This window comes from Anastrepha ludens, chromosome 4 (genome assembly GCF_028408465.1).
Source record: "Anastrepha ludens isolate Willacy chromosome 4, idAnaLude1.1, whole genome shotgun sequence".
NCBI lineage: Eukaryota > Metazoa > Arthropoda > Insecta > Diptera > Tephritidae > Anastrepha > Anastrepha ludens.
Genome location: NC_071500.1, coordinates 115,548,562 through 115,561,654, shown reverse-complemented (window position 1 = coordinate 115,561,654; position 13,093 = coordinate 115,548,562). Strand labels below are relative to the sequence as shown.

Genomic DNA, 13,093 nt, shown 5'->3' with positions numbered 1-13,093 from the left:
TTGGCGCTTGTGGCAGCGATTTTTTTATTATTGTTAAAAACTTCTAGCAAATTGTTGATCAAATATCCACGCACTGAGCAGAAAATGAGTTGCTTTCACCGAACTTTGGAGTAACTTTGTTCATTTGCTGTGTTTTCAAAGTTGGGTATCTTTAAAAATCCAAGAGCGCCCAGCGGATGGATGCTGAAAGCCGAGTCGAGCCGAGTAAAGCTGATATCGATCGGCGCTGAACGTGAAAATTAGAGCAGGATCTGGCGCGTACTTTAGTTTTTGGGTGTTTGGTCGAGTTCCTCTTCCTATTTCTGGCATGCATCTTGATGTTGTCCCACCTACAGTTTGAAGCTCACTCCGAACGGCAGATTTTTTTCTAAGGAGTTTTCTCATGGCAGAAATACACTCGGAGGTTCACCATTGCCTACCGAGGCGTTATTAAAAAAAATGTGTACACCATTTTCGTGTTTCATGCACAGAGATCGTAGGGGATAATCGAGATGAGAGGAGAGAAGCGAGATGAGAGAAAGAGATAGGGTAGAATAAAGATAGGGATAGCTAGTCCTGTGAGAATTTGTTCCGCTGAAAATTATTAATAACCACATTGTATGAAAAAATTACTGAATAATACAATGCCGTTATAGCGCGAGTGAGCGATTAAAAATAGTGTCAAACTAAATTTTTCGCATTGATAATTTTTACTCCCGGCTGCGGCCGGCTACCACTCCGCGTTATGCACCCAATTTTAAAGCGCTCGCACCTATCGAATTTGCGCTCGGCTCGATCTCCGGCATCTACTCTGCAGATGCTCGAACATTCGCCATCTCGAAGGCTTTATCGCCACGTTAATTGCTGTTGCATACATTTAGGTGCTTGGTAACTAACAAGTGAATTTAACAACTGCGAATTTCCGATATTCTATAAGTCAGCTATTTACTGCAACGCTTAGAGTTTTAATATTTATCCAATCCTATTCCATCTCGAACTGATACAGCAATAAAACATTCGGAATCGATAAAAAGTTCAGCATCAACTCACAGTCATTAGAACAACAACAACAATCACTGTTATTGCGCTGGTGAAGAGCTGAAATAAGCATCTGGATTAAAATACGTTTTCGAAACGCAGAACCCTGCTCTTTTATTGTAGTTGCTTTTACTGTTATATACACACTACAATATTTTGAATAGAAAAAAAGCGGATTCGATTTTCAAATACCATTCTTATCTGCGAACGCAGCCATGTGCGCGTGTGTGTGTGTGCTAAGCCAACTCGAAATGCAAATGCGCTTATTGTTTACACTTTTCTTGTTACATTTGTTGTGTATATTTCTGCATGCTGCTCTGCTCTGCCACATGGAAATCCGCGTATTTGTCAAAATTGTGCCATATCAGGTGCCGGTGCTTGGCGGAAAAAAACCGCCCGTTCTAAAAACCAAACAATTAAACAAATGGGTAGTGATTTATTGTTCAGCCAAAATCCATATATATTTACATGTGCACGAATGCACACACACTTATTTATGTATATAGCCAATATATAGCTAACTTTTAGTTGATATTTTTTGCTGTGATAATAACATAAAAGTACAAGCAGCAGCTGCAAACCTGTGAATATAAATCTATGAATGGAAAGAAGAACGGAACAATGCAGCTCGACAGGAAAGAATAAAAATGCAAATGATGCTACTCAAGCCAGGAGTAGGGGATGCAAAGGATTTATTTTTATAAATAAAGTAGTAACTGACAAATTTTAGAGAGTTTAACTCCGTTGAACTAGTGGGTTTAGAAGTTTCTGTTTTTGTATATATATGTAAAGAGGGTTATAGGCGTTGTGAAGATAATTCCTCTTCTTTGTTCGCACACTTTAAATGTCTAAGGCGCTACCGCTTCTACTTTTGAAATTTGCGTCAATTGCGCTTTCTGCATCCGACCTAGAGAAAACAGATGAAACGGGGAATGATTCAGTTCTGCAGGCTGACTTTTCTTTTCCCGTATTACTTCGAGGTTTCTGTAATCCTATTTGGTGTCAAGTGACTCGAAGAGGTCCTGCTCAACACCGGCAGAGCAGGTAGTTTCGATTGACATAATTGTACATAGCCGAATAAGTTTTGCTGTTAAGTTATATATCTATGGGCACTGAAGGATGCCAATTGAGGCAACATATTTTGACTTTTGCAAAGGCTCTTAGGATGCAGAATAGGAAGAGGCAGTTGAGCATCTTCTACGCCGGTGAATGGCTCTGTGTTGGAAAAGGTTGACTTTGCTCGTAATTGCTTTCTGGACAGGACCGCAGATGCTTCACGCATAAACTTAACGAGACTAATTAGATTATAAAGTCCACAGGACGGTTTAAAGAGGACCAGGGGAAGTAAGGATGGGATAGCTCCGGTGGTATCACATGGGGACAGCCCCTTTAACTAACCTAACCTTGGCGGAAATAATCGGCCAAATAAGTCGATGATTCAAAGGTTAAAGGTTCTGTCATGAATAGAAAAAAACTGGCAGATCCAAAACTGGACGTATTATTGAGAATATTAGGTTAACTTTTAATAGAGTTTTGTCTCGAGCTGCGAGCCCAGAGCTTTCCACATCTCCACACAAAAATTGGCTGATTAATCATCTGTAATTATGAAAAAAATTACAACAAAAACAAAGGCTTACCTGGTGAATTATGCGAAGAAGTACTGTGGAAAATTTCAAAATAATTGGCCTCCTAGGTTTTGACTTATCCCATGCACGGACTTCAAAAACAACAAATTTCAGAAAAACGCTTTAAAAACGAGGTGATAAGTTACCTGGTCTGGGTTTCTGGGCAATGGTTGCTTAAATACTTAGGGGTTTGTAAATTATGCTCCGATCGACTAGAGATTTAGGATACAATACCCCTGAGATATTTATAAATGAAAACTGTAAAAAATTGCCCTGCAAATAAAGTGAACTCCCTAATTCAAGCACCCCAAGAGCGTTGCTCTTAGTCTTACAGGAGTTTCGTCTGTACTTATTTGCAGTTTAGTGCAACTCTGTGCTGCCAATTTCGACTGCATTTTTAATTGCGCTGAAAAGTAACAGAAATTCACCGTTAAGGTGGTAAAAAGATAAATGCTACAATTAACAACAACAAACTACACCAGAGTGAAGCGATTTTGTTTGAGCAATTTTTGTAAGTACTTACACACACACACACACACATATATATATACACATACACACATACTCTCCAGAAGAGCGAATGGGCAACGTAAAGCGTAATTATGCAACAAAGTTACGGCATAAAAACTGTTTAATTATAAATAAATGGCGAAGGGTGTGCAAAGCGGTAATGAAGCGACCAAACAAACAAAAAAGATACAGCATAGAAAAACACAAGTTGCACAAACTATTTTGCCAGATATTTACCTAAGCTATAACTAAGAGCAGTGAAGAACGGCGTATGCGCGCAGAAGATAGTGAGCGTAGCATGCAGAAAGTTTGTAATTTACTACACGCTCGGCATTTGCAATGCAATAGCAAAAATAAACAAAGAACTGCACAACAACGAGATACCGAATTTTCGTTATAAGTTTGCGTTGCACGAGCGGCCAACTTTGCCTCCAAAATAACCACAAAAGTGCGATTACGCCGCTGAAATTGTAGGTGTTTCAGACTTCGCCGCAAGCCACCTATACTTACAAGTATACTTGCCTATATGAATGTGCGCGTAGGTTTGCTTAAGCAGCAGCGCCGCCTACTCACTGCTGGTGTTTTCTGCGCTGTGCGCTTCACTCATTTTCATATAAATTAAAAAAGGAAAGCAGCAAAAAATAAAAAAGGAATCGCACTTCCGCTACACGCCACTTCATTATGTGCGCGCCATCGCTTTTCGCCAGCGGCTCACTGTGAAAATATTTCGCAGTGGGCGGAAGGCAATGACAGCTGGATTGGTGTGAAATAAATTTGCGGTAGTGCTTTTCTCGCGCTGTCATTTGTTGTATGCAATGTTTGATTTTTTTCTTCGTTTCATCAAAAATTAAAAAGGAAAATAGAAAATGGAAAAAAAACGTGACGCGTGAAAATTTGCATTTATGGTAAATGCTGCCGAAAAAAGCACAACTTTCCTCTGTCAACCCGGTCTCTCTGCCCCGAACCGTCTTTTCCCCGCAATTTCTATTCAGCGTTGAGATTTAATCAAAGTTCATTTTCATCCATATTTCGCGTGCTTTACGCAACATTTTTGCTTCTATGTTTCGCAGTCACTTTGCAATAATGATGAGCTATAATTTCAGCGCTACGGCGGAAGGTGCGCCCTTACGTATGAAGGGGCAGTGCGTAGGTATGTAGTTGGAAGGGAATCGCTGTAAATTAAAATATGTATTCTAGAACTGTTTCGCTTTATATTACTTTATTAAAAATGTATGTTTCACTGGATGCACAAACAACGTAACACGGCGATAACGCTAGTGGCTGGGGCACAAATAAAATCAGCATAAGCAGCAGATATGAAAATATTACTATATTAGTTTGGGGAAAAAGGAATCCAATATTTTTGAGTAAAACTTATGCGCAAATGGTTTAAAATTGTTTTATGGTCGATCTTTAGTTCCTGGACGATGCCACGACTACTAACATGCCGGTCGACTTCGATTATTGACTGTATTGATATTTATAACATTCTCGTCATTTTCTTTAACATCAAAAAAGCTTTAACGGAATCAACGGAGCCAAAATCCGTTGCAGTATCGGCACCATTCAAATTTATCAAAGAAAAAATTTAAGTGTTCTCTTTTTGACTTCCATTGCTGGCACCCTGTAACTCAAAACTTAAAGGAACAACCAAAAAGCAGCAAAATAATTTTTTAGTGTGAAATATCACCTTGACCACAATACCGGTTTGCTGTTTTGATCTTAAGCGAACGCCTTTCAGTACCACACAAAGAGAAGCAGAAGTTAAGGAATGACTCAAATTCCAAAGAACTTCAAATTATTTATAGAGGTAGGAATTAAATTGAAACCAAACTAACTTCATATGCTTTGAGTGATTGCTTAGTTGAAAGTGCGCTTCATGAGGCCTGCAAGCAGCCAAAGTTTCATTCTTTCTCACATATTTTACCCAAAATATTGGCTATTCTATTTTAACGAGACCTTTTTTTTATGCAAGAATAATTCTAAAAATTGGGCATTTTCGGAGATAATTTTATAGCGTTAAGTTACATTCTGCGCCTGTACCGCACTTTTTTGGCTATATTTAAGGTGGTAAGACCGAGTAGTTCGCCTTGACTCGATGATGAGTTATTTTCAAGTTTTCCATAGTCTATCTTTCTCTGGAATACATTTTCCAACTCCACTAAATTTCTTTATCTTTAGCCATGCTTCATTTTTTGATAATATAATTTATTTTATATTTAATATAGATAGAATTTTGTTACAGGAAGAAAGATTTTTCTAACAGTTCTGCACCACTGGGATCATCTACTGGCTAATTTTTTGATTCCATAATTCATACATTTACAGAGAATATCCAATATTTCTTGCAAATTCTCATGAGCTTATGCTGCTGGAGTACCTAATCCCTTGTCGTTTTTGTCTCAGAAAGGCAGGTAGCAGGTCTGGGAGCTCTATTTTACTATTGCAGAAGACTTTTGCGCGGCGACTTACTCCATATTCGTTTTGTTTGGGTGCGTTTCAGTGCTTATAAGAATTTTGCGCGGGGAGAAAAAGTTTCAGTTACCACATAATTTATTCTTTACTAGTGAAAACCAGCCCGTTCCGCTGGTCGTCTTTAAAAAAATTCTCGCTCATGAATAGTAATGAAAGAAGTTTTAAATAGTAGTAGCAATTAAAAAGCGTTTGATGTGATTTACTTTATTACTTTTTTTATTGTAATACTCTTTGGTATACAATATTCTTCGTTTTTCCATGCGTTGTTGAATAAATGAACAATACCGATGACTTACCAACTCTTGAGCATGAAACATAAAGTTGGCCATGAGAAAAACATGGGTATTCTAAATCAATACCACAAATTGATAAAGTTTGGCCTTGTGATTTATTAATAGTAATCGCGAATGCAAGGCGAACAGGAAATTGAAGACGTTTGAATTCAAACGGCATATCCGATGGTATCATTGGTATTCGCGGTATTAAAACGTCTTCACCAGAGTATTTTCCATTCAAAATTGTTGCTTCAATGACGTTATTCATCAATCTCTTAACTGTTAATCGAGTGCCATTACATAGTCGTGGTTGATTTATGTTTCTCAACATAATAATCGGTGCTCCTATTTTCAAGTTTAGCATGTGTGGTGGTAATCCAGGTAAATCAAGGAAATTCAAAAATTCAGTGGGATAATTTACAATATCATCTTGATTTGTAACAGTGTCAACGGATCGATATGTTTGTTCTGGACTTGGTATGTTAGCCAAAATAGCCTCATTCATTTCATTTACATCTTTATTTTTGACAGCCATGATGGCTCGTTCACTAAGCCAATCATGATTTTAGTAATTTTGAGGCAAATTTGGGAAAATACTTTGAATTAACTGTTCTTTCGTTTGACTTATTTGACAAAAGTTTGGTTGTAAAGTTATTAAGCCAGTTAAATTATCGACAGGAGCTTTGCCATTTCCGATATCCAATAATTGCTGTGAAAATTCAGCAGCTGAAGGATCATTTTACATTAGACACGTACATTTGTAGTTAGTTTGAGTGTTTGAACATGTCTCCACAAATATGATGATTTCAAATATACAGCCTTCATCTTCAGTGTTTGTCTAAAATCACCTGCCAGCAGCACTAAGGTAAATCTCGTAATGCCCTATGAAGCGCTTCCAGTGAATTTTTATGTGCCATCGTGCACTCATCCCATACAATTACGTGTGCGAAAAAGCGGAGAAGGAGAAGAGAACTGTTCTATTCCCCCCCGCTTTAACCCAGCTATGTGTTCAAGTGCAAATGACGTTTTTGCGTGAAGTCTGATATAAAATAAGTTCTATTTACTCTTCTTAAATTTATATAAACTTTTCCAGGCGAAGTAAAAAAACTGACATATATTTGCTTCAACCGTATATTTGTGAGTACACAGGTAATACGTAAATATATGAATGATATAGGTAATATCTCATATTAGCATAACCTTTCTGCAAAAAATTAAGGAAACGATCACCAATCACGCCGCCAATGATACAATGAATTTTTCACTATAACTGACTTCAGATTTACGTTTGTATAATAAGCGTATATGTAACATTTTAAAATTTTTTTAGATTTTTTTTTTAATTTTTAATAATAAGTGGTCTTCCTCTTCCTCTTCCTGTCTTCCTGTAGCTATTCCTTTTCCTCTTCCATCTCCAGCTCCATCTCCTTTCTTTATCCCGGAAACGGGCAGTAAAAATTACTTCAGTTAAAAACTTTCATCATCAGCTTCCATCTGATACCCATATTGTACAAACACATCCAAGGGTACCTTGGTCCACCTTTTCGGCTATATCTCGAGACCCTGGTCACTCAGAGATCTAAAAAATACTCTGTATTAAAGCACTCATCAGTAGCTTTGATTTGATACCCACAATGTAAAAACACATCCTAGGGTTACCCGGGTCCATGTTTTGGCCTTCGGCAGCGCCACCTGGTGGCGAGTGGAATCAATGAGCATATTATACTAACCTTCACCTTGGAAAAATATATATATATACCAAGTTTCATAATAATCGGCCCAGACACACACGACCCAAATGTATTCAATTCTAATGAATGCTATGTGCGGTACAAAAAAATACGTGCGGCAAATAGCAAAAACACACTCACTTAACCGACGCACCGCACAAACAGGCGTTACCGGATTTCAACTAAACTTCACAGAAACCTTTGCCAAAGAAACACCAACAATGTGTGAAGCTTTCATTGTTTTCCTTACACGCGTTGCTGAGATTACCCCGGACAAACGCACACTTTTTTTCGGCTTAATTTTTATCTATATAGGTAGATGGATATTTTTCTCGTAGTTTGTACTTCTTTTTGCACTTAACTTCGTCCCTCCAACGCACATACCCACGTCACCTGCTAGGAGAAAATTCCTCATCAACTTTTCATCGAATCTATAGCCTTTATTATGCCAATTACCGCTTTTATATATCCGCGTATATACCGTCAAATCCCCACGCAATACATTTCGGACGAAAATATTTGCTCAGCGTCTCCTCACATGCGTTCGTTCATTAAATTTTGCATTAATGTCTTCCTTTTTCCATTTTCGCTTTTATTACGCTCAAATAATGTTTGCCATTTTCATGATTACCATTGTTGTTTTTGCTCTGTTTCATTTGCAGAAAACCGTTGTATCGAACTGCATTCGCCGGACGGTGTGCACTCGTGCATTCTGCGCGCCTCCGATTCGGCCGAGGCATTGGTCTGGTTCAATGCGCTACACTCGGCCATGTGTGGCAGCACTCAACGCGCCCTCACCGATGCCAATCGCGCGCTGATGAACGTCATTGGGGAGCTGAAGCACATCGGCTGGCTTAGTAGGCGCTTGAATGGTGGCAGCACCAGCGGTGGCGGTGGCGCAGGCGGTGGCGGCGGAAGCTCTGGCAGTGGTGGTGGTGGCGGTGGCAGCAGTGCCAGTGCCACTGGCGGCGGTGGTGCAGCAGATTTGGTAAGTGGTTAACAAAAGACTGGCTGACTGGTTGGCTGGCTGACAGGCTCACTGGCTCAGTGCCGCAAGCTGCGGTGACCGACTGATTGATTTTCTCTGTCGCTACCCCACCTACAGTCTCTTTCTAGCCTTTATCCACTATTTTCCTTTCTTTTGCCTCGTTGAATTTTTAATGAAATCGCTTTATTTACAATTCTTTTCCGGAATGCTGCTGTTGCTTCATCGGTTTCTCTTTTGTTTGTTCTTGCGATGACCTTGCAACATGCAACGATGACAATGTGCCTTGCATCACAGCCAAGTGGACGTTCCAGCTCGGAGAGTTCCGATGAAAACGATAAATGGCAGCCAATTTTTGTCGCAGTAACCGAGCGCGAATTCAGGTAAGTGATTGTTCCTTGATGGGTTGGGTCGAGTTGGCAGGGGTGAGTACCAATTGCCAGATGGCACAATATGTATACTTTATAAGGATTATTGGCAGATTTGGCAATGCCAACACGACTTGGCAATAATAACAAAAACAAATGGTTATATTGAATGAGTAGTTTTTCGCTCTTTGTTGGAGTATTTTGGATGGCATGGCCCATAATCTACCCTCTGGCTTGTTATTGTTATTACTGTACTGTGCTTGCGCGTTGCATGCTAAATTCGAGTGCAGCACAGACATTGAATCCAATCCGCCCGATTGCTGGCGAATAAAGTGCTTGAGCAAAGCTACAGAGGAGCGCATACAACTCGTAAGATGTGTGGCATGCCACAAAAAAAAAAATCTGAAAGATACTCAAATGTAAATATTGCTTTCCATTATGCGCACACACTTACTCATACCTATACATGCATGTGTTTACTGTTTGCAAAGGGAAGTTAATACTGCGCTCCACTGCACTGCTTATCGAAGGCAAAAAATAAATCTCATAAAGCAAAAGAGATTCATTTTGTAGATTATATCAACATGTTTGAGTGAAACTTTCGAAAGAACACATGTTTAAAGCAATTTCTCAAGCAACGCTTATCTCTCTGTGTCTCTTTCTCAGGTGTTCTCTCCAGCTTAGCTGCTTAGCTCACTTCAAAATATTATATAACCGAAATTTCTGCTTTACTTCCACAAGCGATGCAGGGGGTGCAGAGTAATATATAGCAAAATCGCCGCAAAGTGATTACAGATGGTGGTGGAGGAGTGCGTTGGTGTATCGCTGGATGATGGATTATTGTAATCACCGTAGATGTTTAAACTCGTGCGAACCTGCTTCCCGCTTTACCTTTCATTACATACCCACATACATTTACATATGGAAATACGGGTATCTTTATGGCATTCCTCTACGTCGATGGTGCATAGAAACACATTTCTATGCATATACATTGCGTTTCACAATTATAGGTTGGTTGGTTAAAGTGGTTATTCATGCGGAATCCAACTGACCTTTTCGCACCGTTTCGTTGGCACATCTTCGTTACCAACTTGTTTAGCGGTTATTTCCGGCCTGACTATATCCAGTCAGTGCAGGTTTAAGGACCCTATTAGGTTGTTGACGACTAAGCTAGACAGTTGTTCGTGACTATCGCACAATGGTTTGACCAGGGCTGACATTTTCTCCTTCCATAAGGCAGGGCATTCATAGAGCAAATGGAAAAACATTAATTTTTATTTGTTTGTTTACACCTACGGCAGTGTGTGTAGTTGTAGCATAGGGATTTTTTGACAAATTTAGACAATATTTTTTTTTGTTTTTATTTAATTTGAATAATTTTCTATGAAAAAATGTTTCATTCTACTACAAAAGACATATCAATATGTATTTAAAAGTTTGTGGAATTTGAAAAAAATTCCCAATTTTTTATTACAATTTCCAACTTTTATTGCAGAGTTTTTAAAAAAAATTCATGTATGCATTGAATTTCGATTTGAAAAAGTGCAAGATCAAAAGAGCTTAAAAATCCTGTGTATTTTGATATTATTTTTTTGGAAACAGCCTAATGCATTTTCCTCATATGGATTAAATTGGAAGAAAACACATAGCACGCTAAATGCTATCACGATGCATACACGAACCTTTTGAGAAAATTCTTGAATTAAAAGGTAGAAATTTATATGGAATTTGTTTTCAAATTTGAACAAAGTTTGAAACTTGGATTTATTTGGCTTTTGCAGTATGGTGAACTATATTTTCTTAAAAAAATTATCGGAAATAAATAAGCAACAAATAAATTGTCAAAACGTGGCAAGAAGTCCCTGTGCTGTGGTTATGAAACGCACTGTATTTTGTAGTATGTAAGGGTAACTGCCATCGCCTCATCTATATTTTTCACTTATGAAGCTTTCCCTAGATTATGTGAATGATTTGCGGCACATGTGGCGGCTGATTTTCTTCTTCACTAATATACGAATTTAAAAAATTACTTTGTGAGGAGAGGAAGTGCTTGTTGTTTGTGTGAGAATGCAAAATCACAGCGAATTTGTTACTAAATGGATATAAATATAACTATGTAAAGCGTTTTTCAGTAAGAGCGCTTCAACTTTTTTTTTGAATAAAACACAAACGGTTTGACATTTTTAACTAATTTTTTTTTTTATTATCGAGTTTGAACATATACATTTAAGTATGAAATTCGATTTCTTTTGCACGACCACCGCGTGCACGTTTTACGAAGTCCAATCGTTGAACCCAATTTTCGACCACTCTTTTGCATAAATCGGCCGAAATTCCAGCAATTTCGCGTTCAGTATTGGCTCTGAGCTCACAAATCGTCACCGGCTTGTTACTGTAGACCAATGACTTCACATACCCCAAAGAAAATAGTCTAGAGGCGTCAAATCACACGAGCGCGGCGGCCATTCGACCGGTCCATTTCTGGAAATAATGCGCTCATCGAACTTACTCTTCAACAAATCAATTGTAGCGTGTGCTGTGTGGCTTGTGGCCCCGTCCTGTTGAAACCACATGTCGTCTAAGTCCATACCATTCAATTGCGGCCAAAAATAATCGTTTATCATGTCGCGGTATCGATTTCCATTCACAGTAACGTGGCGATCGTTCTCGTCAAGGAAAAAATATGGGCCAATTACGCCGCCGGCATGTAAACCGCACCAAACAGTGATTTTTTCGGGATCCAACGGTGCCTCATGAATCACGTGTGGATTGCTTTCTGCCCAGTAACGCATATTTTGCTTGTTGACAAAGCCATTGAGCCAAAAGTGAGCTTCATCACTGAAGATGATAAAATGGCCGTAATACTCTTAAAGTAGCAGCAACAGAACGATTATTTTCATAAAAAATTTGCAAGATTTGCAATCGTTGCTCAAGTGTGTAGCGTTCCGTGATGAAATGTATACTATTGAAGTTTACAAATGACAAGCGAAAAATAAAAAATATTGCGTCGTTCGCCCTCCCTATCGGAAAAAAGTTGAAGCGCACCTATTGAAAAACGCCTTACATACGTTGAATGAATGCGTTGCAACATATTGCTTAGGTTAATGCATGATGTCACTTTTAGGAGAAGTAGTTGTAACTTGTTTAGTTTTATATAATTTTTTCTTCTTACTCCAAACATTTAAGCTTTATCTCTTATTTGACTTCTTTGCCCAAATTGAAGTCAATTCTCGTTTCAAAGGCAGAGAAGTCTTAGACGGGTAGAACTAAAGAAAATGCGCTTAATTTATTGCTAGCTAGAGAGAGGAAGCGTGAAACTGGAACTCCAGGTCTAAGTGGACCCTTATACACCCTCATGAAGCGTTCCCACGGCAGTCGGTTCTACGTTACCGAAACGACCTGGACTTATATCCAGCCAAGGGCTTTCACACCAGCAGCATTTCCGTACATGTATGAGGAGTGTTTATGCTGCTACAACAACAATAGCATTCTAGTGGAGAGTAGCAATTTTTTAACCAAAATTGCTTGCTTTGCTATTCAAGGTTTGCTGCGCTGCCCTAGGTAGCCAAATTTTGTAGTCCAATTTTTGTAATTTTGCTTCCTACTTCTGGCCTTCCTAAATGGCCTATTTCGTCTAATATGTTTTTCGTGTTGCAGAACTGATTCTGTGGTTTAAAGATTTCGACGGTACCTATGCGTAATTTTCGATTTTTGATCAGCACGACCAAAATCAGATTTTACGAAATTTCACTGCCTTTTCATTGTGGGCTTACTTCTTAATCAAACATGGGCAAATCATTGAATCTGCTGCTATGAATCTGACCTCTAGTTAAAAGTCTTCTGCGTACCAAAAACCATCCCTTTAAATGCACTACGAATAGTTAATGACTTTTTTCACCCAAGAACCAGACGATACAATTCTTATCTAAAGTTGCTCGATGAGGCATAAAATCTAGATTGTTTTTCGAGATGTCGATAAGTAACGGTTTAGGATTAAAGAGAAAGAGATTATCATACAAATTTCAAATATCTAGGAATCCGTTAACCGGCTAAGATAATATACAGGTATCCCTCGTATAACGCGATAGTTACGTTCCAGAAGAAT

At 38.7% G+C, this 13,093-nt stretch overlaps 1 protein-coding gene across 1 annotated transcript in view; it reads left to right on the top strand.

Moving 5' to 3' along the window:
* LOC128860727 (beta-1-syntrophin) overlaps positions 1-13,093 on the top strand; it is a 127,949-nt gene that overhangs the window by 99,076 nt on the left and 15,780 nt on the right. Inside the window, exons 6-7 of the mRNA XM_054098416.1 lie at positions 8,295-8,620; positions 8,915-9,000. Coding sequence (XP_053954391.1) covers positions 8,295-8,620; positions 8,915-9,000 — 412 coding nt within the window. The remainder of the gene's footprint in view (positions 1-8,294; positions 8,621-8,914; positions 9,001-13,093) is intronic.